The 23,158-nt window shown below is 43.4% G+C and overlaps 1 protein-coding gene across 5 annotated transcripts in view; it reads right to left on the bottom strand.

Annotated features, from left to right (window-relative positions):
- The window catches only part of LOC114637052 (myomegalin), a 166,011-nt gene extending 154,429 nt beyond the window's left edge, over positions 1-11,582 (bottom strand). For all 5 annotated transcript variants that reach the window (XM_028785188.1, XM_028785192.1, XM_028785189.1 and 2 more), the window contains exon 1: positions 11,482-11,582. In XM_028785188.1, the coding sequence (XP_028641021.1) occupies positions 11,482-11,501 (20 nt within the window). In that variant the 5' untranslated portion in view covers positions 11,502-11,582. The remainder of the gene's footprint in view (positions 1-11,481) is intronic.
- Between the last annotated feature and the right edge of the window lie 11,576 nt (positions 11,583-23,158).

Genomic DNA, 23,158 nt, shown 5'->3' with positions numbered 1-23,158 from the left:
TGTCCTCCCTCTCTCTCTCTCTCTCTCTCTCTCTCTCTCTCTCTCTCTCTCTCTCTCTCTCTCTCTCTCTCTGTGTGTGTGTGTGTGTGTGTATCCATGCATGAATGCTTCCTTTGTGCCTGCCTTAAGTCCACTGACATGAATCCTGAGCAAGTTGAGCTACCTGCTGTACCAAGAAGATACAATGGAGATTCAAAACAAATTTGTTTCTAGGGATAACAACTTATCTATGAAAGACAGCTTACAGTCGTATTTGCTCTAACAAATGATATGTAACAAATAAATTAAAATCCTGAAAGAGAAGTGTTGAACATGACTTATACATGTCTCATCCTGAAAAGTGTCTCCAGCCAAATTTCACTGGAGTATTTACATCTTCCCTGAGCCCCTACGTGATAACTCTGGGTCTCATTCCCTACAGTCCAAGAGAAGGAACTAAAAGGTACTAAAGTTGATGGAGACAGACACAATCAAAGTAGAGAGCCGTTTGAGAATGTCATCTGAGACCACATCTCAGGCCCCCTTTTCACAGGCTAAGACAGACAGCAAGGGTATCCTCTAGGCTTCAAATATTGCCAAATACTCCTACCCCACAATTTGGCACAGGAATCACAAAAAGACACATTCAAATGCAAATAGGACAGAAGTCACAGATGCAGAGTGAGGGACTATTGTAAAATAAACACACTGAGATCATCATTTTCCTCATCTCCAGACCCATCATTATAATCTCTGCAAGTGAGGATGCTGAATTAGCAAAGCCCCTCACAACACACAGCACGTTATTGAGAGCGCCCCAACATGTTACGCCTGGACTGACTTGCAGAAGCCTCCACGTCTCCCCAGCACAGGCTGCAGTTACAGCCTTCCTTTCATAAGTCTCTCCATGAAAGTGCCCAGGACCAAATGCATCTCCAGGAGGCAATCTCTAGAGTGTTCATCCTCAACTGCTACAGGGCACTACGAGCATCATCTACGGCAGCAGGACTGTATGTCTGCACACAGCCTCCAGGACTTAGGATCTGTTTGTCTGCCTGCCTGCCTGCCTGCTGCCTGCCTGCTTTCCTGACTGTCTCTGTCTCTGCCTGTCTCTGCCTCTCTGCCTGCACTTCTCTCTTTCTTCCCCCCCCCCTCCCTCCCTCCCTGAAGGACAGTATTTTTGCATGCTGTCACCTGTTGCAGTTCAGAGAAATGATTTAATTTGCAGAAGGTGATTATTTTCCTCACTTTGCCTTATAAGGCTATCAGACATTCAACTATCTAACTTGTCCCGTCTCCTTGAATCATCTGGAGATCCTTAACAAGATGCATTAAAATCACCTGCTTTGGCTTCAGCCAGATCACCAGGGATGGTCTCTCTGCACACTTCCAGAACCTATCTTCTGACTTCTCCTTTAGGTCCTGCCAGCGTGTTCTGTGGTCCTAAGTTTTCACTAATGACTAATATTCCCAGGCCTGGGCTATGGCAAGGAATTGGTTCACAGTGCTATGTTGGCTGGTTTTTTGTTTTTTGTTTTTTTACTTACTTTTAATTCATGTGATCTTTCAATGTTTAATTTCTTTGTCTATCTTTAATGATTTTTAAATATCTACATGATCCTTATAGAAATCTCAAAAAAGAAAAAAAAAAGAAAACAAACGTCATTTGTTAAATGTCACTATGCGCAGACCACATTTTAAAAGATTGCTGTGTTTTTACTTTTAATTGTTCTTCAGTTTTGCTTCTGTAAATCTATAAATGAAAAATAACAAGGAGCAGATGATCCCTAGATAGTTTTTACTTTTACATTTGTGTGTGTGCATGTGTGTGTGCACATGCATGTATGTATGTGTGTGCGCACGCGTACATGTGTGCGTGCATACTGTGGCACACTTTCAGAGATCAGCGCACAACCTACAGGAGTTTGCTCCTTCCTGCCACCATGGGTTCCAAAATAAGAACTCAGGTCACCAGGCTGAGGAGCGAGTGCCCCTCCTACCCTCTGAGCCATTCTCCAGCCCTTGCTTTTATTCTCATACTATTAAAATAAAAAGTTGTAAGGAGGGGCTGTAGAGGTGGCTGCGCAATCAAGAATGCTTGTTCTTCTTTCAGAGGACCCAGATTCAATTGCCACTCCAGTTCCAGGGGATCCAACACTCTTCTAGCCTCTACAAACACCAGGCACATGTGTGGTGCACAGACATACATGCAAGCAAAACACCTATGTACAAGAAACAAAAAGTTTGGGTTTTTTAAAGAATGTTTTAAGGGATGCTCTTTTGCAGGAAGAGTCAGGAAAGCAGGGGAAATGGAGAGAGCAAGTAGGAAGATGAAGGGGATGTGTAAGGAAAATGAGAGATTATTCTGAAATTAAAAAAATAAAGCTAGAGTCTGTTATCTCCATGGGCTTGATAAAATACTAAGACAAAGCTTATAGAGTTCTAAGGGGAATTACAACATCCACTGAGGCTTATGGACTATTAAGGTACTAGAAGTTCTAAAATAGTACTGAGAAAATGACTTTCACACTTCCTTCTGAGTGTAGGCTCCACAGAGAAATTAAGGAGCAGATAGCCTGGGTGATATGGGGGAACCAAGGAGCTGAAGTAAGCAATGAGGTAAACTCAGTGTCCAGAGAGACAGGGAAAGGGGTCAGGGACAGGAAGACTAATGGGTGTCAGGGACTACATCATTGGGGTTAAGATTCTTTTTTTTTAAAAAAAGATTAATTATGTACATTGTTGTTTTGCCTGCATACATATCTGTGTAGGGATGTTGGAGCCTTTGACATTAGAGTTACAGACAGTTGTGAGCTGCCATGTGGGTTCTGGGAATTGAACCCATGTCCTCTGGAAGAGTAGCCAGTGCTCTTGATCAATGAGCCATCTCTCCAGCCCCCAGAGTTGAGATTCTTAAGGAGAGAGACTATGGGATACGGATGCCCACAAGGGATGCCAGTGTTTGCACAATATTCAAACAAACTCATGCTGAAGAACTGTTATGGGAGGACCTGAAGCAAGGTGTGCCTGGGGGTCATGTGAGAGTCACTGTCAGCATCATTCACTGGCAGGTACCCAGCTCTAAAGAAGTATATATCATAGAAGCACAGATTTCTTAAACAATGGCATCCAACTTGAATACACAGCGGTGCCAGGCTTTGCTATCATGTTGTGCCCATTTATAATAAGGCAACACCTAAGAGATACATCAAGCTCTCAGGGAATGTTATCTGGAGAATTCTTAACTGAAGATTTACTGATGGCCCAGGCACAAATAATGAGTCCATTGTCCAATCAAATAAGATCCTGGAAAATACCAAATAAGTTAAGTAGGTTTGAAGTTATACAGAACAGGCAGAACTGACTATAGAAAACACCAAGAACTTGCTTCCGAAAATACTTCCCAAAGGAGGCAATGACAAAGCTAACCACAGAAGGATAAACAGTTACCCTAGCGAAGGCAAGGCTAGGTGTGTGGGTGGGAACAACTGGCATAGAAAGGCCCACACATAATAATTTTAGATCAGGGTGCGTAAAGTGGCAATCACTGTATAGCCAGCTCCCTGGGGCTGCTGGTGGTGTTATTATCATGAGGCCCAAACCTGGAAAAGCTCAAGTAGAGCACAGAAGTCTCTTGAAACAAACTCAGTTTAAATATTACATGTTGTCAGTTGGCACACACAAATGCACACTTCTTTCTGTTATAAAGCATATAAGACTTAGCTCAAAAGAAGTATGTAAGGGATGATATACATAAGTCCATAAGCAAGTCCATAAGCAAATGTAACGTTTTTCCTTGTCCTTGAAATAGGCATCCTGACACATACTATGCATAATTTTGTTGTAGCCCAAATCTACTTCTTATATACTCGTGTCCCTATGTTATATTTATTATTATCTTAGAGCACAATACTGCTAGAGATTAACAACCACATAAAGGATTTTCCCTCAAGGAGAGAGTTATGTTCTCTCTCTCTCTCTCTCTCTCTCTCTCTCTCTCTCTCTCTCTCTCTCTCTCTGTGTGTGTGTGTGTGTGTGCGTGTGTGTGTGTGTTTCTGTCTCACTGTCACATGGGGATTCAGGTCTTGAAAAGACATTTAAACTGTAATATATCCTTCTGATAGGTACAAACACAACTCACGGGAATGTTCAGTGACTTTTCAAAAAACTGGAATGTTTAATCTTGCTGTTCTACTACTGAACATCGATTATTTTAATTCCATGGAAGAAGATGCTTTTGGCATCCAGATATCTGCTGGGTATTTATAATAATTGAAGGTGGGAAATTGCAAGGCTACAATGCAGCCAACTCACGTTTCCAGAGCAAAGACAGCTTTCCCGGGCTTCGGTACCCAGCCTTAGTAGAAGCAGGGCGAGTTCTCAGCATTTAGAGCAGGCAATGATGAAGCAATGTGTTATAATCCCACCACATGGCATGTTATAGCACATGATGAATACAACACATAGAGCAACAAGCGGGAGAGCAGTGGGTGGCGAGATGGGTTAACTGAAAGCTGTCACAGACTGTTATAGTGCTGCGAAGACGCGGGTCATGGTTATCATGTAAACATTCATTATAAATGGTCTATGAATAACAATGATTTGGCTATAGGGGCTCAGGAAAGCAATCACACCATATTTGCCCCTCTGACTAGAGAACTCAGAAGATGCTGTGAGGCAGAGGGAACATGGCCCCATGTCTGAATGTTTTAAAATAGGATCGGATGGAGTCACCTTGGGTCATCATGACATCTATGTTTTATTTTGGACTTTTATTCTAACTTTAAATATTATTTGAATTTTTGCCCGAGACAGCACGTGAAATGTCCTAAGCCCAGTTGGGAATCTTATTTATAAGACGGATGGATTTTCATGTGGGTGATGTCTTAAGACATCCACTGAGTGGTCAACACAGCCACAGTGAAGGGAGCTTCTGGGATGGGAGGATGTTGGGGTGAAATGCAGTCAAGTCCTGCTTTCAGAGGAAAAGCACCCTTCCCAGTCTTTCTAACCCAGCCTTTGTGGATGAAAGGAGTGGGGGCCAGCAGTCTACCCTGATCTAGTTTGTGGGAATAAGGCAAGAAAGCAGTGACTGAGACAAAGTCCCCAAGCCACAGCCAAGTGCAGAGCACTGTTGCCAAGACCGAGATTTTCCTTCTCAAAATACAGAAAATTAATTGCTAGCACTGATGAATATTCAACAGGAATTCACTGTCTGAAGATGTCTCAGTAATAGAATTAGGAAAGCAAGCATTTTTCCTACTACAAAATGCTCCATGCAAAATGCCAGTCAAGCAAGACAGTGGCATCATCTGCCATGCATACCAATTTGAACAGTAGAGAATCATATAACCTCCTTGACCTCAGCAGCCACATCTCCAGCTCTGACCATCCATTTGTCAACAGAACTCTCTAGTAGCTCCCATGATTTCAACCAGGCTGAGTTAGCAAAGAGTAGAACAAATACAAAAAGTTACCAACGAGATCTGGTAGGTGCAATACACCTACAGCTGATGATCATTGCATCTTATACAAAAAGCTATCAATAGGACCTGGTAGGTACCACACACCTACGGCTGACGAATATCTCATCTCACTTGAAGTTTCGCTTTTGACTACACAGCAAAGAAGTAAAACTAAATCCAGAACCTGGACCACTGATTTTCTTGGTTCACTGACTTTCTTGATTCATTGATTTTCTTGCCTTCTCCAGATTTTCACAGCCTCAGAAAGCAGATACAAATAATGTTTATATCTTATTAAAATCTAATCACACATTATGAAACAACAAAGTAATACACTTTTCTTTCCTAACCTTCCATCTTAAAGGCTGCTCTTGAATAAGCAAATAGTTCTTTGTTCAGGCAACTTGTAGAAAAGTCACATATGTCTTGTTCCACTTACTCAGAGTCACCATATGCCACAAACAAGAATATTTCCACCCAAAAAAGGAAGATAATTAGTAATGACTTTTCCAGTATTCACCAGTGTGCACACTCAACAATGACATCCCAAGGAGTCCCCATCCCTAATCACCAGAGCATGTGAACACACCGCTTTACACAGCAATGGCAACTGCTGAGATAGGACTATGAGAAGAGACAATCTTAGATTATTTGTTTTACCCCAAAATGGTTGCAAGGGTCCCTATAAGGAGGGCACAGGGGAGTCTGAATGACAGAAAGAGGTGTGGTGTTGGAAACAGCAGCCAGAGCAATACCATTGCTGGATCGCTGCTCTAGGCTAAGAATGCTGAGGGTCTCCAAACACTGGAAAAGGTAAGGAATGGGTGCTCTCCTGGAGCTCCAGAAGGAACATGGACCTGATGTACCTTGAGTTTAGTTCCAAAGGCTGATTTTTAGACCTTTGGCCTCCAGCATTGCATACTTTCTGCATCATAAGCCACTGTTTTGGTAGCAGGAAACTAATACAAAAGTGGTCCTGGATCAAATACCCACAATCTCTAAAGCAGAAGTACAGGGCATCTCCAGTCCAGGACACGAAATATTCAGAACAATAGCCTCTCTATCATTAGATTCACCACATGAGGGAACTTAACCTCACCATCAAATTCTCCATAATCTATCCCCATGAACTAGTCCTTCAGCAGCTCTTAACTATTCAGGCACATCAATCTGATGAGAGGGAAACCAGTGTTTTAGATGCCAAGTATGTTCATGGGAAATTTGCTATTGGAGAACCAACCATGTTCTCCATACATGACTCAACAAAGAGACCCACAGCAGTCAGGTTAGAAGCCTCGGCAGGAGACAAGGCACACATGAGCAGCTATAAGGGCATGTCCAACTGAGAACTAAATGCTCAACACCCTGGCCCTATGTGGGTAGACTGAACACGATAAAGAGCATGAGGAAGCTGAGCTTGTGGGGCACACACCTGTCTGTAATCCTAGCATTTGAGAGCAGAAGGGAGGCAAGAGGCTAAGAAACTCAAGGCCAGCCTATAGGCTTCAGGAAACCATGTCAAACCACAAAACGAAAGAGCTCGGGGTTTGTGTGAAGCACCTTTCGGGCAAAACACTTTTCAGGACTTTCTGGAATGAAACCTGGGGTTAAAATGCCAGACTTCAGCACATCTATAAGTTTCAAGAAAGCCAACATAAGTACGCCTTTTCAAAAATCAACTCAGAAACCAAGTCACTTACAAGATTCAATTCAAAGAAAGCAATAAAAATCTCAGGTTTGGGAGTTAGATCGTCAGAGTTTCCATTTCTTCCTTAGTTATATGTGTCACACTGGACAGACGACGAGTCATTCTCTCTGCAGTTTGATTTCCTTGTCTTGAAAACTGTTCATAGTGTAAGTTATGAGTGTTAAGAGAAATCACAGATGCAAAGAATCAGCACCCACTGAAAGCTTAATAAAGGTTAGCAATTACGAACGGTCCTTCTTGGCATCCTTCATGGTGTGCTTTTCCAATGTACTCCCACAGTAGCTGTCCTAGACTGCTTCTGTCTAATAAACACCATGACCAAAAGCAACTTGGGAGAATGGGGCTCATTCTACTTTACAGGTCATAGCCTATCATTGACAGAGGCCAAGATAGGAACCCAAGGCTCATGGCCTATTACTGACAGAAGCCAAGACAGGAACTCAAGGCAGGATCTTGAAGCAAAATACAATGGAGAAACACGGATTATTAGTTTGCTTCCTTTGGTTTGCTCTGTTGGCTTTCTTATGCAGCCCAGGCCTGTCTGCCTAGGGATGGCACTGCCCTTAGTGGGCTGGGCCTCCCTACAAAAAATTAACAATTAAAAAAAAATGTCTCCCAGATATGGTCCCTGGCCAGTCTGATCAAGGTAATTTTTGTTGTGGTTCCTTCTTCCCAGGTGACTCTAGGGTTCTTGTCAAGTTGACAATTAATGCTAACTATGACAGTAGCTAATGTATCTTTGCCTTCCCTACACTTTATTAAAATTTTAAATGGTGGAGGAAAAAGTAGGACGGGGTACCAAGGCCAGCCTGGATTATACAGTGAAACTTTGTAATAAACAAACAAAATTATAGGTTATTTGAATATGAAACCCTCAAAGGCAGACCCCGTCTCACTCATATGCTTAGCCTCTAGCACAGTGTGTGGCTGTCTGGGCTTCTTTTCTTCAATGGATGTTTATAAACTGATCTGCCTTGGGAGCTAAGGATCTGAGTCGCCAGTCATCATCTTTTTGCCATGAGTTTTGCCGACTGTGACCCTTTTGTTGATTGAGTCGCAATCAGCATTGATTTTCTAAAGAAATAACATAGAAAACATCTGAGTCTAAAACCCATGATGAGGTTAAGTATTGTTACATGGAACTTTGTAAATGTATTTGGTTGTAAATACATTTCATATTGTGGTTTGGGCTTATTAATAGTGGGGTTATCCATTTTGCCAGCCATTGGTGTTTTCTAAAGACTTAATGTCAGCCATTCTGATAAGGATGTAGTAGCCACATGGCACCCAATTCTGCCATTCCCTAATGACTAGTGATATGAAGCACTTTTCACCACGTCTCCTTTGGGTGCCTTGTTTAGAGACCTCTTTTATAATCACTCATAAAAAAAAGCTTAGTAGACTCATCACATGGGCAAGCATCGATTCCTGACACTACTAGTGATACTCTGTTAGGCTTGCAGACAGGAACATAGCATTGTTGTCCTCTGAGTGACTCCACCCAGCAACTGACTCAGACAGATGTAGAGACCCACAGCCAAACAGTGAATGGAGCTTGGAGACTCTTATGGAAGAGTTGGGGAAAGGATTGAAGGCCATAAAGGGGATAGGAACACCACAGGAAAACCAACAGAGTCAACCAACCTGAGCCCTTAGGGGCTCTTAGAGACCAAGGCACCAAAAAGCATACACAGGCTGGACCTAGCCCCGCCCCCACATACATATGCAGCTTGGGCTTCCTGTGGGTACTGAACAATCTGAGCAGGGGCTATCCCTAAAGCTATTGCCTGTCTGTGGAATCCATTCCACTGACTTAGCTGTCTTGTCTGGCCTCAGTGGGAGAAGAAGCGCTTAGCCCTGAAGAGACTTGATGTGCCCGGGTTGGGGAATATCTAGAGTGGGCCTCCATTCTCTCAGTGGAGAAAGGGAGTGTTGGGGGAGGGAAGGACTGGGATGGGGAACAGCGATCGAGATGTAAAGTGAATAGATTTAAAAAAGAAAAAAATTGGTAGTGTTCCTAAAGCTGTTCATGCACTTCCTGTTTTCTAATGATTCCATTTTTATTTGTTCACCCAGTAGAAATGCACACACACACTCACAAAGGACATGTACAGATGTTTACAGCAGTACCCTCTTACTAGCCGCAAACCTGATACTGCCCAAATGAAGTGACATATTAACGCCCAATAGTACCTTAATTAGAAGAAAGAATAAGCCAACTACAACAGTACACACGTGTTGAAGAATCTCGAAAGCATAAGAGTGAGCAACAGAATCGGGATGCAAGCTCATCCTGTCTAACTCTAGTTACACGAAGTTTAAAACTAGGTGAACTTGGTCTATGAGGCTAACGTCAGGGTAACGGTGACCTGGGTGTCGTAAGAAGGACCAAGTTAATAAGTCAGGGGTGGTTCTTAATCCGATTGCCCGTCACATTCATATGCTATGTGACTTATGAGGCTTTGACACAATTTGTGTGTGTGTATGTGTGCATATGTATGTGTGCATATGTATGTGTGCATGTTTGTATGTGTGTGAATGCACACTTTTGTGTATGTCAGAAGACAATCTCAGGGGTCATTCCTCAGGTGTTGCACGCACACACGTACACGCACGCACATTGAGACAGGGACTTTTACTGGTCTGAAACGTGTGCCACAGCACCTGGTTGGGTTTTGTTTGCTTGCTTGCTTGTTTATGTAGGTTCTGGGGAAGGAACTCGAATGCTTATCCTTGCAAGACAGGCTCTTTCTTTACCGGCTGAGTTATCTCCCCAGCTCCACAATTACCTTTGTTTGGTTAAGGTGTGAGAATGCCAACAGACAGCCACAGCCCCTGATACCCTCCTGCTTCTCCCAGAGGACACTCACCTAGCCTTTGCTTGAATACAGCCAGGGTCAGTAATCTCCCTGGATCAGGTAGGCCAGTGTTCAGAGAGCGCTTCCTGCCATAGAGCATACATTGCCTCTCTGAGACTTGCTGCATCCGTCAGTTGTTCTGTCCCTTTAGGAGATTCTAAACTCATCTAATCCCACTACCACCAACTGCTCTTCAGATCTTTGAATAGTGCTGGCATGCCCTCCCCCTCTCCAGACTTAAGGGCCCCAGGTCCCTTGGCCAACCCTCAAAGCATGGCTTTGAGCTCCACCCTGTCTCTTGACTGCACTTTAAAAAAAAAAAAAAATCATGTGAAACCCCAAACAGAGCACAGTTCTCTAGGAGAAAAGATGAAAAAGGAGGATTGACCCTTCACATGGACAAAGTCCACTTCCTCCAGCAGTGCACCCTGTGTGCAATTTGTCCTTTCTTCAAAATTCACAGTGAACTGTTCACTCTGTTGAGCTTAACAATCAACAGTGAACCCCCATTTTTTGCATAATTATTGGAGAACCCCAGTTTACTTTCTGCATTCGTAGTCTTCACATTGTCTCAGGGTCGGAACAATCACTTGTCCACACTTCCGTTTCCCAAAGCTAAATTCTGGGGGTGAAGAGCATCTATCTGGGATACAGTCTTCTCACACCCAGAGACTATCCAGGGCGGGAAGGGGGGGTGGCGGAGGAAAGGAGAGGAGAGGAGCGGAGAGGAGAGGAGAGGAGAGGAGAGGAGAGGAGAGGAGAGGAGAGGAGAGGAGAGGAGAGGAGAGAATCTTTGTCTCAACACAGGGTCTCTAATCCTTGCCAGTCCGTGAAAGAGCTCCATTTTAAAAAATATTTAGGGAGTGGTGGAATGGAGGGCGAAGGAAACAGAATTCTGCCACCACCTCCACAACCTGACCTACTCCAGACCCGCCCTGGCCTCGACCTGGGCAGTGGAGGGTGCTCAGAGCCCTTTTTTTACCTTTCCACAGTGAGATCAGACACAAGGCTCAAGAAGCTGAGCGTTACTGGCCTCTGTGGGTTGCTGGCGTGTGGCTAGGGCAGGGTGAGGTTGAGGTGGAAAACGTGGCAGCGTGAGAACGAACCAGACACACTAAAAGTATCAGAAACTAAAGGTATCCCCTGTGTGGGAATCTATCAGAGTCTCTCCAGCCTCTTGGAAAAGAAGCTCACAAATCAGGAAAAGACACACGGCTACAGGAAAAACTTCCAGGCAACCCTGGGGCGTTTTGACGTCAGGAGTAGGTGAAAAGGAGAGTCACAGAGCTGAGGACAAGCTAAAGAGCAGAGCGCGTGCGGGAGTCTGGGAGAGGTGGGCTGGGATCCAGGAAGGCGACAGGACAGAAAAGGGAAGAAGATCTCAGAGGCCTCTAGTGGTGAGGGGCGACCGGGGAAGGAATAGGGCAGGGACTCCAAGTCCATAGGCGGCAAGGGAGAAGCCGCTCCCTACCTGGCCCAGGTCTGCTCCATGATCCAGGCACTCTTCTCCCTCTCGGAGTATGGGTCACCCCGGGGTGGCCGCAGCCCGGGAAGATGCCAAGCCTTGCCCAGGAGTCTCCAGCGCAAAAAGCCGGAGTCTCTTCCTCCTCCCCAGCTCCTCTTGGCGCCGGTGCCGGGTGAAGGAACAAGGTCGCTTTCTGCTTTTTGGAGAGAGCCAGCCGATCGGCCTCAGCCGCGCCCTCAGCTAACGGTGCTCTGGGTACAAGGCAGGGACTGTTCTCGGGAGGTGGCTGGACGCCGCTGCCGCCGAGCCCAGGCCGCGGGCGCACACGCTCCCAGGCTGAGACGCGACTGGCTGGCACGAGCTGATCCTCACCAGCTGAGCTGTCAACCGCGAGAGAGCGGAGGCGGGGCTCCGTGCAGCCCCGGACCCGCCCAGGTGACACGCCACGGTGCACACCCTCCGGCCTCCACAGCCTCCCTAAGAAGGCCAGGAGGACTGATGCCTTGGAGGCGGCCATCGATGACCCTTGTCAGACTTTCAGTCCCTCGCAGATCCCAATGAGGAAATTTGGATGAAAGCAACCAACTGCAGGAGAGCACCTTGGAGAGGTGGTCCTCCAGTACGCCTGCATCACCCACCCACAGGTAACCTCAAAGGCAGAGATGAAGTCTAATAACGATGCAAACCTGAATGTAGGTTGTGCTTCCTCGGGTGTCATAGGGCACAAGGTGATTCTCTGAGAGATGAGACCTATTAGTTTCACCATTAATCCATGAACAAAAACTTCATCAGAATGCAGCCTTCTTAACTAAACCTTGTAGCTTTATTAGCTGTCCCTATCTCAACCAATCCCTGGTTTAGCTTCTTTCCCTTGTAGTTTCCACAGCAACCGGGCTCTACCAGACGCTCCAAGGAGGCAGAGAGTTCCTGAACGTCCCAGAATGCTCCAAATGCCTTAAGAGACCTACAAGTAGCGCCCAGGACCTGGACTCTCCAACCGTGGCTGTTTCCTTCCAAGGAGGGGGCTGCCCAGATCCTGTACATCTACTTATGTACAATGTTTAAACAAGACAGACATGCTGTAATTAGAGGGCTCACTCCTGGAGCTCCCTTTTAGCTCTGAAATAAACCTTTTTATTAAGTCACATGATCACTGTTATTAGTGTTACCACTGGCCTTTTAATTTTTTTAAAAAAGCTATATATTACAAGTGCTTATATTTGTCGATAACAATTCAGTTAGATTTGTTTGAAGACGGCATATTTGAAAATAGGAAGACTCGACTCAGCCCGAGCTCTGATAAGGCCAGTGGCATGGTCCAGAGCTATGTTCTCCAAATTTCCAAAGATAGACCAACAAGGTTTCTTCAGAAGGAATCCTTCTCTCCGGCAGCCTTGCAGTTAGACTCCGGAAGAGACCTGGCATGCCTGAGTGCTGGTAGAATAGCAAAGAACCTGTACTGCGGCAGGAACTTGTCAACTACCTCAGTTTCTTGGATTAGTTCTGATCTTCAATAAGAAACCCCGGAGAGGACAGCATAACAAACACTGAGGTTTAGAGGCGTCGTTTGAAAATGACCTAGTCTAGAATCTCCCAAGACCAGTGCTTAGTTTGTAGCTAAAATCACTCTTGAGATTAAAATGTTCCCAGGAAAGGACAAAACTAAGGTCCAGTTTGACACTAGGCAAGACCCACAAGCCACCTGTCTTGAAAAGAATCCACTGTTGCTTTGGGGGAGGGACAGGGAGCTCAGGTTTCCATCCCTCATACCAAAGTTGATGCTATATTTAGCTGTGTCTGAAATCAAATTATGGGCTGTTGAGTTGTGGAGAGAGATTCTGTCTACAGTCAGACGTGCTTCAGGAGAGATAGGAGCTAACTAGATGACTTGTGGCCTCCCAGAAGCACAGTTGAAAAACAGGCTTAAAAAAAAAAAGAACTCTTGTTCAAAAATTTATATTTATTGAAGGCCATTTAGAAATTACAGAAAACTATGTAGAAAATAAAATAGTTCTTAAAATCTAGTAACAATCAGTGTTTAAAGCTTATGGAATCTCTTTCTTGTCTTTTAAAAACTGGACTTATTTATTTATTTACTTACTTACTTATTTATTTGGTTGGATTTTCAAGGCAGGATTTCTCTGTGAAACAGGGCTCTGGCAGACCTGGAACTCACTCTGTGGTACAGGCTGGTCTTGAACTCACAGATATCCATCTACCTCTGCCTCCTTCTACCTCTGCCTCCTGAGTGATGGGATTAAAGGCACGAACCACCATGCCCAGTTAAGTATTTATTTAGTTACATATGTATATACGTATGTATGTATGCATGCATGTACACATGTGAGTGCTCTATCTGCATGTATGCCTGCATGTATGCCTGCATGTATGCCTGCATGACAGAACAGGGCATCATTGTAGATGGTTGTGGACCACAATGTGGTTGCTGGGATTTGAATTTAGTACCTTTGGAAGAGCAGCCAGTGCTCTTAACCACTGAGCTATCTCTCTAGCCCTAAAAAGGGACTTTTTAATGAGAACACAAGCTCACTTACAGACATGGATGTATTTGTGATGGAAGAAATTGATGACTAAAAACTTTTATATGTATGGTTAAAAACAATTTCTTCTTAAATTTCAAAAGAAAAATATGTTTCTAAATAGCGCAAATGCAGCACGAATGCTTCTGTTTCTCCAGGTTTCTGTTGGTCACGGTTGGAACATATTTACAAAGCTAAAATTGCAGCTTAGATCTGCATACTTATTCTCCCACTTCCCACCTGCTATGTATTTGTTCGTGTTTTCAGATAGTGTCCAAAGTTATACTTCAATGATTATGCCATGCTTTAATGTATTTCTCAATAGAGCAGTAGCCTACTTAATAATATTTTGTTGCATAGTTATGACATTTCTAATATTACTGTCAAATGATATTTTTGTGAGCATTTTTTCCGCCTCTCTTCTTTCCCTCTTTATACTCTGGTTTGAATGTATGCATCCCTCTAAAATGCATATATTGGAACCTAAACAATGGGCCTAAGGGATAAGGTCTTCAGGGACTAATGAGGTCGTGAGTATTATACTCTCAAGAATGGGGTTGCTGTTCTTATAAAAAGAGGTTGAAGAAAGTGCCCTAGTCTCTTTTTACCCTCCTGTCTTTCTCACCATGTCAGGATATGGCCTTTGTTCCATAGACCATAATGATTAGAGCCTCTCTGTCGACCTAAATCGAGATAAGATAAAAATATATGACAAAAACTATGTTCCTGAGGGGCTGGAGTGGACTCTGGGTTAAAAGCACTTGGTCCTCTTGCAGAGGACCCAAGTTCAATTCCCAGCACACACATGGCAACTGACAACAATCAGTAACTCTAGTCCTGGGGGATCTAAACACCCTCTTTTGACCTCCAGGTGTGCATTTGCTGCAGAGACATACATAAAGGCCAATTGCTCATACATATAAAGTAATAAAATAAATAAGTTTTAAAGTGTTTTCAGTAATTTTTTTAAAAATAATTTTTAATTAAAAGTTTTAAAATTTTTAATTAAAAAAAATAAATATATAAGTTACTGAAATTTTGTGACTTGCTTCTGCAGCACAGCCTGGCCTATTCTGATACTTTATGCCACTCCCACTTTGAGACTGAGCTTATTTTATTAGCATTGCATATGGTTCTTATTATAAATCTGCTTTGAGTTTTCTGATTTAGAACAGAGGTAAACTGAGTTGATGGTGGTGATCAGTTCAGACGGGTATGCTCTTCTTCCCTAAGTACAAAGCCTAACTCTTAATTGGTCAGCCGATTGAATTGATTATAAGTCTGTCCAATCATTTCCAAGCATCCAGTGGCTCCTTCTATTCAGTTGTTTTTAAAACCCTGCCTTTCTTCCCCTTGTGTGAAGAGTACTAATGATTTTGAAGTGGTTGTCTGTGTGGCTTAAGTGTAATAATAAAATATCTATGTCTAACGTATTAGATCAGATTTTCTTCTAAACTAGTTTCTCTTATGGATACAATAAATAGTTCTATAGGTAGGCTCTAGTTATCTTTATTTTATAAATATTAATGTGGAGTATGGGGAGGTAGAGTATATTGCCTAATCACAAAGTTCATAACTGAGATTTGAGACTAATCAGTTTAGTTCCATAGTGTCACACTTGGCCATTATGTGTTACACATCCTGATTTTGACACCTAATGTTCTCTGCACACTTAGATAGGAGAACAATATACCTAAGTACCTGTCATTTCACTGATCATTGTGGTTCATTCCACTGACTTGGTTAGTCAAAAGGTATCTTCCTGATCCCTCAGAGTGCCATGCCCTAACTTTGAGTTAAAATAAATATCCTTTCTGGATAGAGTAAATCAACCACAGTTTTTTATCTCTTTTTCCCATTCAGGGATAGACTATAATATTTCACTCTTTAACCTATAATTTGTTAGCATTCTGTCTAAACTCCATCCCCACAGTTACTGGCAACAGCCAGGTATGTTCCTCCCTACAGTTACCTGGCAATAGCCAGGTAGTCCTGGCCCGCTATTAAAGGGGCTGCTTGCCTCCTCCTCTCTCTCTTGCTCTCTCGAACTCTTGCTCTCATGATCCCTGTGTCCCCTCACCCCTTCCCCCTTCTTCTCCCCCTTTCTCCACAGGGTCATGGCTGACCTCTACTTCTCTTCTTCTTCTTCTTCTTCTTCTTCTTCTTCTTCTTCTTCTTCTTCCTCTTCCCCCCTCTCTCTCTCTCTCTCTCTCTCTCTCTCTCTCTCTCTCTCTCTCTGCCTCTACTACCCTCTTAACTCCTCTCCCCATGCTCCGAATAAACTCTATTCTATACTATACAGTCGTGTGGCTGGTCCCTCAGGGGGAAGAGATGCCTCGGCATGGGCCTGCTGAGACATCCCTTTACCCCATACCTTCCACACACACCCATAAAACATATCCCATATCTCTTTATCTGTTTATAAACCCATCAGTATTAGCTTCAGGAACTTACTTGACTAGTTAGAAACCTGTTAAGATATATAACTTTCAAGCTTGGGTCAATAAGAAGCCTCTAAGATAAGAAATCAAACCAGGGTGTTAGATAAACAATGTGGCAAGGCCCTGAGACTATGAGCAGAACAGAGGCTTCCCATTGCAATGCTATCTACCGAACAAAACCCAAACAATCCTCTATGTGCTATGATGGGGCCACCTATCCTGCTGAACCACACTAGAATTATTGACCCCTAAACCACGATATAAGAAAATACTGTGTTAAGTCTGTAAATTGGAGAATAGTTTGCTAAACAGCAATAAACAGTTGGAACTAAACTTGATACCTGGAATTGAGGCGTGGTAACTGGGCAGTGACTGTAGTATACAGATGTGGCAGGCACCATACAGATGTGGCAGGTGCCAGCAGGCCTCTGGGGAAGGACCTCGAGGAGCCTGATGGAGAGCCAGGGGGACACTGAAGAAACTATTACATGGGACTGGGGGAAATGACCTGTATTACTTTGGCCAACTCATGCCTTCAAAGAGGATACTGAAGCAGCAGAAACAGCACATGACCCACCACCTTTGGTAACGTAGAAAACAGAACATGTGGTGCGGATGTTCAGGCAAAATTTCAAAAATGCTAACAGGCTTCTTCTTCAACCTCCCACTAACAGGCCTTTAAAAGCCATATTATGATTTAAAAAAATATGGACAAAAAAGATTAGCATTTTTAAAAGAGCCATTCAAGTTTTGTTTCTTGTCTTGTTTTTGGACAGGTCTACCCTTAATGGCTTCTAACCTATGTATAAGTATGTGCCCTGTGCCTGGCTTAGCGTTCTATTTTTGAACAGACTGTAGAGGCAATGTAAAGAGCCAAACTTGTTAGGTCTAAAAATCAAACTGTGTCTTATCTTTTCAGACAATTAAAGCTTTCCAAGTAAGAAGTGGCTGCAAGACAAAAAAAAAAAAAATCAAGCCTAAGATGTGATACGTGATTGTTAGAGCCATGGAGAAGGCTCCAAAACTACCCAGGGAAGAGCCTCATACGGTCTTGTTTAAACAAGCAGCCTTGGGAATCTTTAGGGTGGGCTTCTCCACCAAACAAAGAAGGTTCTAAAAACCTGATGGGTCCATTTTCCCTTCGTCAGATGTAGAGGCAGACCAATGAAGTAGAAAAGAGCAGTTCTGAAAAGAAAGGGGGTTTGGCTTTCGTCATGTGGGAATAATTACAAGTTAATTATGATATATATATATAATTATAAGTTAATTCATATGACACCCTTTCAGCTCCTTATGGAACGGTATCTGCATGGACTACACAATATACACCATATACACCAACTATTTGCACAGTATATGTATACATCATTGATGTTATAGTTTGGATCTAGAATGTCTCCCAAGGAGGCTGGAGAGGTGGCTGCTCTTACAGAGAACCAGGTTTGAGTCCCAGAACCCACATGGCAGCTCACCGTGCTCTGTAACTCCGTACCGGCTCCGTGACACTGGGCACTTAAGGCACAGGCATTCGCAGGTAAAACATCTCATACACATTAAAAAAAAAAATTAGCAAAGAAAGAACAACAAGATAAAAGTCTGTGCCTATTCCATACGGAGTTTTAGCCCTAAGCATTCTGACGAAGCCAGTTGAATCTGTGATGCTGAAGGCGGCAGACACAGAGGCCAAGTCTACATGAACTTTCACATGGTAAAAAAATCTCTTCTACTGGATCTTACCAGCTCAAGGCTGCTATAAGTTTTATTAGCCCCAGGGAGGACCTCATGGGGAGAACTGTGGCCGGGACCGGTGTACCTGGATGGAGAGAAATGATTGGCTCTGCAGGGATGGGAAGGGTTGGCCTTCCGGAGCTGGGGGGGGGGGGGGCCGGGTGTGTGCTCCAAAGACAGCACAGCAGGTGAAGGGACAGCTGTGTCCCAGAACAGAGCTCCAGGCCAAGAGCAGTTAAGAAAATGAAAAACAACCTTGGGGATTAAAAAGAGAGGAGCCTTTGAAAGGGATGTTTGTCTTAATTGAAGAAGAGGCAGTTCAGAAGTAGCTAATGCTAATGGGACTGAGTTAGTCCTACAAGCTAATACAATTCAAGAACAAATTTAGTTACCTACGTTTATTCAATTCAACCAAAGCAGAGCTTGAACTACGCACTGGGTGTGTGATTGAAAGCTGCTGTACTAAGGCACACATACACTCCTTACGTCATTCAACAGACCTGACTGGATGGCGTGCTAAAATACAATACACAAAGAATAGGAGGAGAGCCTTAATCAAATTTGACTTTAAAAATCTTGTATAAAGAAGATAGACCCTGTGTACGCACCAAGGATGAATATAACTTAAAAAACTTTATCAGAAATTGAAAATTCAAACTTTTATTCGAAAGTTGCCAGCTTGTTTTAATTGATCCACAATGTCTCTATGTATCAGAATAGTACATTTTATCCCAGAAGTTAGCACAGTCGTCAACTAAAAAACTTTAATTAAAAAGGAAAGTATGGTTAAACAAAGTTTGCTCTCACTCGTAGAAGGAAAAGTGTACCCTTCCTCTCCTGGGTGACTACAGAGGGTGCCACACCCTGGGAAGGACAAGGCAGCACAGCCAGTGTCACACACTAGCGAGGATTGGTGGCTCTATAGTCCAGCCCTGCACTTTTTTGGTCAAGCTACTTAATGAGTCTTTATATTTTCTAAAATAAGGTTAATGGCGATAGATAGTTGACAGGCCGCCGCAAGACCAATGCAAGATCGTCCATGACTAGCACTTAATTCATCGTCTGCTGTGGTTTAAAAAGCCAATACATCACCGTCATTTTTTTTATTAATGTTTGTATACCACACAGGATTCCTTGGCTCTAAAGCAGCAATCCTGAATTAATTTCAGTTCTGCTACAAACTGCCCCCTAGGCCTAGGCCAGTGACCCCAAGTTTCCATTATCTGTTTCCTGCCTTATCATAAGACCCACGTTCTGAAATTGAGTAAGCAGGTTCCCTAACTTCCTTCTCCCTGTGTTTCAGAAGTGTGCATGTGTTTCTCTGTGTGTGTGCATATTCATGTGTGTTCAGAACCACCCCCTTCGTTGGCCAGCCTTATCTGTCAGCTGTAACAAAAACCTCAAAGAAGGAAATTATGAGCAAGGCTTCAGACAGCTGGCGGTAATTTACCCTCACAACCCCCATCCCAGCCTTTCACCACCACAGTTCATGTGCATCTGACGTTGGGGGAGGGGAAAACGTGCAGTAAATGTGGTATATAAATTTCTCAGAGGGGCTTTGGAACAGTAAGACCTGTGTGAATTTTCTGTCATCCTCCTTACATTAAGCATACTTAATAAGCCTTAAAAATTGTGAAGCTTGTTATAATGGTCAATAAATACATTTCTGGAAATGGAAACAATACCGACATAAATTCCTAAGAAGCTTCCAAGCATTCTTGACAATCTACCATCACTAAAAACCGAGTCATTTTCCAAGATGTGGCAAGCTGTTCTAGGACCAGCATGTCAGCCAATCCAGGATGGCTTGCAAGTCATAAGGAGAATAAGTGCGTGGCATGGCAAAACCTGGTTTAAATCTGAGACTGGATTTTTTTTTATTTATTTTTTATTTTTTATTTTTTGGTTTTCGAGACAGGGTTTCTCTGTGTAGCTGTGGCTGTCCTGGAACTCACTCTGTAGACCAGGCTGGCCTCGAACTCAGACATCCCCCTGCCTGTGCCTCCCAAGTACTAGGATTAAAGGCATGTGCCACCACTTCCTGGCTGAGACTGGATCTTTGAATTACGAAAAAGTTTGCTAAGAATAATATAGCCATGTCCATCCATGGTCCTTACCTTTTAATGTACCCATCTACTACCTTATCTCCTGAGGACAGGTAGATAAATGATAGAAAGAGAGAAAGAGAGAGAGAGAGAGAGAGAGAGAGAGAGAGAGAGAGAGAGAGAGGACAGAGAGAGAGAGAGAGAGAGAGAGAAACAAAGACACACACACACATATATACACACACACACTCACCTATCTTTGTTTTTTTAAACCTATTTTCATTTATAATTGTTTCTCTACGTTTGAGAAGAGCTGCAAAACAGCACAATGAAATTTTACGAATCTTCTACTTGGTTAATCATTCATTAACTGTTTTCCACAATTTTTCCTCTCTCCTCACACATATACACAATTATTGGTGCCATCCAAGTGAACCACTGAAAGGATAATGTGGACTTTTCACTACCAAAGATTTCAGTTTTTCCTAAGACTAATTAAAATTATTAAATATGTGTGATTGCACCCCTTCCTGTCAGGCCAGCTTTTGTCCCTGTTAAACTGAAAACCTTGCTCATCTGAAGTCCCTGAAGCCAAGTTCTTGACATCTAACGATCGGTAGCCACCCCTAACTGGAACTTGGCTCACATCTGCACAATCAAGAGGCCTCATCAAGTAGTCACTCCTAAGACAAAGACAAAGCCCCGACAAAGACAAATTCCCTCTGGAAGCCGTTTCTTGGTACTTTAAAACAATGGGGTTTCCCTCCCATCTTTCAGCTGGCAGGGGTTCAAAAACATCAAGTTGCAACCCTAGAAAGCTTTATACAATTAAGTAAGTTCTAATGAGAACTCACTTCCTGCATGCAATTTCCTTGTTTCCAAGTTAGCCCCAATACTATTGCATTCTATAACAAGCTTCTGGCAATTCTAGCCAAAAGAGGAACAAATCTCTAACACTCATTTATCCTGGATATGAGTTAATTCCATTCTCATATCGGGCCCATAAAGCAAAATCCAATAAGTGATATTTTAATGTAATATTTTAGAAAACAAAGCGAATGTTAAAATTTTCATGATGGCTGGGAGGATGGTTCAGGTGGTACCGGGTCTGCTGTGCATGAGTAAGGATCTGAGCTCAATCCCCAAGCACACTGAGAGAGTCTGTCTCAAAAACAAAGTGGCGGACTTCTGAGGAATGACACTCAAGACTGACTTCTATCCAGCATGCGACACATGCCTGCAAGCACACATCTGTGATGAAATAAATCCTGGGAGGAGTACCATGCTTCCTTCCTCCTACCCTTGTCCCTAGTTATTCATTCCTGGACGCTGTGCTAACCTGCATCAATAAATGTCAAAGTCCTAGATGCATCCCTTTGGTACTATCTTGTGCCAAGATCCTCAGGCCTTGTTGGCCACAGCTCTAAGCCTGTGTATTGTCAACCACCAGACACCAAGTGGCCCCTTTAGATTCCATCAGGTACAAGCAACAAGCAACTGGAAGGCAGATAGACCAGTGCACAATGGCACTTGCATGCAAGCCTAGCACTGTCAGTTCCTGGAATCCACATAAAAAGAAAGAAAACCCAGAAAAACCCAGAAAACCCCCAACCCAGAAAGGTGTAACTATTTCTTTTTTCTTCTGTTTTTTTTTTTTTTTTCCTTTCAGATGCTGGCCGGAACCCAAGGCTGGTTTTGACCTCCCTGCCTAACACTGTGGGCTTCCTTATGCCTTTTCCTATGTTCTCTCTCACCTTGTGTCTGCCTGCTGCCCATTGGCTGACTCTGTGCTGCCTTCCATCAAGCAGCATGATTCTTCTTCCTTCTCTTCCTCGATCTCCTCCTCCCTTCCAGGCAGATGCGAGACCTCCATCTTGTCTGTTCTAAGGTTTTCCTTTTAAACACTAACAAATCATCCTCAATCTTTTGTTTGAGTCCATTCTTACATTCTTTTATTAAGGAGACTAAAGACACTGAGGAAGACCCTCGAGTTTCCCAGGTTTTGCATGGTGGCTCTCCTGGGACTCCCCAAGCTTTCTGGTGACACTGCATCATAGCCCTGACTTTCTGTATGCTTACTGTGGCTCCTCCCACAATAATTTCAAAAGCAACTATAAGACAGGCCCAGCTTCTCTAACCTATTTCTCATTTCAAACCTCAGCTATAAGTTGCTGTGATCTCTAAGATTCGGGGAGACGGTAGGAAAGGGAAGGAGGTAGAGGTGATGAGAGGGAAGAAATATCAAGTTACTTCAAAGGTGGCCTTTTGGTTTTGTTATTTCTGTTTTGGACTTGTTTCGTTGTGTTCTGAGACAGCATCTCATAGAACTCAAACTCCTGACCTTTCTGCCTCCATCTTCCCAAGTACTACAGTAATGACAAGTGCACGAATGCGGGTATACACACACACACACACACACACACACACACACACACACACACACACCACTGAATTTCAAGCATTTGTCTGTTCACCTCAAAACCAAATCTTGTTGTACCTTGACTCTTCTGTCACATGACTGGAAGCAACTACGCTTCCTTTATGTTGTACACAGGCTGTAGTGACTTCTGGCTGCTTTAGGACACTTCCAATCTGGAGCCTCTCTCCACTGGTAACAGCTGCTCATTAAAACTTGCTATCAAAACTTGGATGTTGTGACAATAAAAGCCACCCTCATGCGCCCCCTGCTGGTAGAACCTATCTTGCCACTGCAGCCTCGTGGGTGTATTTTATTTGGTCCTAAATGTTCCCTGTAGTTCGTTTAACTATTTTCTATGTGTTCATACTCACCTGGTGTATTCATTTTTGCTATCTACCACACCTCTATAAGCATTTTGCTTATTTCCTAGTGCTCGAGCATCATGGGCCTGCCTTCTTACATCCTTATTAATGTCTGGTTCATAGGGTCACCATTTCTCTGGTCTTGTGC

This window comes from Grammomys surdaster, unplaced genomic scaffold (assembly GCF_004785775.1).
Source record: "Grammomys surdaster isolate TR1022 unplaced genomic scaffold, NIH_TR_1.0 125156, whole genome shotgun sequence".
NCBI lineage: Eukaryota > Metazoa > Chordata > Mammalia > Rodentia > Muridae > Grammomys > Grammomys surdaster.
The sequence above is the reverse complement of the archived record's forward strand: the minus strand, read 5'-3'. Positions and strand labels throughout refer to the sequence as shown.